General features: G+C 31.3%; 1 protein-coding gene across 1 annotated transcript; it reads left to right on the forward strand.

Annotated features, from left to right (window-relative positions):
* Positions 1–1,666: 1,666 nt before the first annotated feature.
* Phum_PHUM221600 (uncharacterized protein) lies at positions 1,667–2,397 on the forward strand (the record flags this gene model as incomplete). Its single annotated transcript, XM_002425779.1, has 2 exons — positions 1,667–2,185; positions 2,365–2,397. 2 exons carry the CDS (start codon positions 1,667–1,669, stop codon positions 2,395–2,397), a joined length of 552 nt encoding a protein of 183 aa, XP_002425824.1.
* Between the last annotated feature and the right edge of the window lie 270 nt (positions 2,398–2,667).

Below are 2,667 nucleotides of genomic sequence, written 5' to 3' on the forward strand. Positions count from 1 at the left end.
CATCTTTTCATCTCCGCCACCCTCCCACTCGCCCCCATAATCCACGATAATAATAATAATAATAAATAAATAAATTGATTATACAAATCTAATTAAAATAATAGTAATAATAATAATAATAATAATAATTGATTAAATTTTTTTAACAAAGGTTATTTCGATTCGGTCGTTATTATTATTTTTTTTTTTTTTTTTTTACAATTCCCGCGGTAAAATATTACAAAAATTTATCATTATTATCGTTATTATTATTATTATTATTTGTTGTCGCACGTAATAAATTTTCGACAAGGGCATTTACGGTTTTTGTATGAAAAAAAAAAAAAAAAAACCAACAACCATCATCGTTATTATTATTATTCTCGTTCACTTTTTTACACGTTACGTTTTACGCGATACGAGGACGTGGAAAAATTTATTTTTTACTATGCATTCTTAATATTATTATCATTATCATTATTATCATCATCATCATCATCATCAACAACATTTTTTTTCGCGCTGTCGTTTCGATTACGTATTTAAAAAAAAAAATTCGTATTTGAATTTTACTTCTTATGCATCTCGAAACAACATTCGATATTATTATTATTATTATTATTATTATTATTATTATTCGAATAAATAACGAAGGAAATTCGTAAAAATCGATCGATATCGATTCCTTATTATTCACTACGTAATGATATGTAAAATTACGTAATTTATATTTAACGGAAAAAACTAAAAAAAAGGAAAACGAAAAACTTTAGAAAATCTTACGGAAAAAAAAAAAAAAAAAAAAAAAATTACTCAATACGTAAACTTTAAATTATTGAGAAATCAAAAAAAAGAGAGAGAGAGAGAGAGAGAGAGAGAGAGAAAGAAAAAGAGAAAGAGAGAGAGTGAGTGCGTGTGCGTGTGCGTGTGGAAAAAACCATTTCCGTCATTCGTCAAAAAAAAAAAAAATCCGCCATTTTGTCAACTTTGACCGTTATAATAAACTGACTCGTCGCGACCGGTTTCGCTAATCATCATTACACGGTTAGCTTACGTACGTTAATCGCACGTCGAGAAAAAAAAAATTTCGATTTAAAATCGAAAATCGATAATCGATAATCGATGTTATGATTATTTTAAGAAAAAAAATAATAATAATAATAATAAATTCGCGTAACTAATTATGTAAAAAAAAAAAAAAATTTAACGGAAAACGTCATAGTCGTCGCGCATGCGTTAAAAAACGCATGTGACGTCACAACGGTTTTTAAAACTTAACGTCAGTTGTCTTGCGTTTAAATTCAGATCTTGATTTGTTGCCGAAGTCGCGGCGTATACACACATTTTTGCCGGATTTTTTTTTTTCTGTCTTTTTTTTTTAAATAGAAATTTCGGCGAGATAATTTTAAAAAATAAAAAACGCGCGAAACGTGAATTTTTTTTTTTTTTTTTTTTATACACTCAACTTATATTAACGATAATAATAATAATAAATGTTCGGATATAAGTAAAACGATATTTGTGTTTACAAAAAAAAAAAAAAAAAACAAAAGTGCGTAAAAAAAACGTGCGTTAAAATAAATCGGTGATATAAAGGATTCATTTAAAAAAAAAAAAAACGCAAGTCAAAACTGGCCGTTAAAAATAACCAAAACGAAAATTAATAATAATAATAATAATAGTAAACATGTCCGTGCAAAGATTCGAACTCTATCAATTTTCCGCTGTTGAAATTTTTTTAAAATTATTAAAACGACGAATCGGTTATTACACGAAAAAAGTTCAACAGAGCGAAACGTGCGATCAAATGATTGGGCCTAACGAAAAATTTTCTTTGCGTTTGATTCGCAGCAAATTGAGGAAAAGAGAAGAAAATTCCGGGGTTCACAGATCGAACGTCGTTCATCCGGAAGGAGTTCTACAAGCGACCATCGTCGGCGGAAACGGATCCCCGCCGTCGCCGTCGCCGACGACGATAACGACTCCGACCAGAGGGGTGGAATACACGGGGGGTTCGGACAATGGAAAAATATCACCACTCGAAGACATATTCATTGCTCCGATATCGAATAGGAAAAGCGTAACAAGTTGCCATTCGGAAAATTCATATGCGAATTATTCAACGGACTCGACGCAATTACCAATGTTCCTCTACTCGACGGGAAATTCTAGAAATTCTATCAACAATACCGCCAGCAATGATCAGGTGAGTGAATTATTCTTTTTTTTTGTCTTCCTTCGACGACGACGACGACGACGACGACAACAACATTTGTAGCAATGAACTATGAACGCGAAAACATGTTCACCAGGTACACATTTTTAAATAAAAATGTTTTAGTGTTTAAAGGCAAAAAAAATTTTTTATTTTTTTTTTTTTGCCAGGTTCGCCATATTTTCTTTGTTATCAACGAATAGTTTTGCTGAATAAGTTGTATATTAAGCAAACAATTTTTTTTTCTTTTTTTTGTTTGTTTGATCACGCGGTTTCTTTGACAAGAAACGACATTAATCTTTGGCACACAATTACATCACTCAAACAAATTTTTTGTCGCTCAAGTGACACGTTAGATAGATGGCGAACCCCGTTCGAAACGCCACGCGCAAACGTGAATAATGGGATTAAAGTCGATGGTTGTTGTGATTGTTGGTCGAAAACAACAAACGCAGGTCGATGAGTGACGGTTA

The sequence above is a fragment of the Pediculus humanus genome, genomic scaffold (genome assembly GCF_000006295.1).
Source record: "Pediculus humanus corporis 1103172107574 genomic scaffold, whole genome shotgun sequence".
NCBI lineage: Eukaryota > Metazoa > Arthropoda > Insecta > Psocodea > Pediculidae > Pediculus > Pediculus humanus.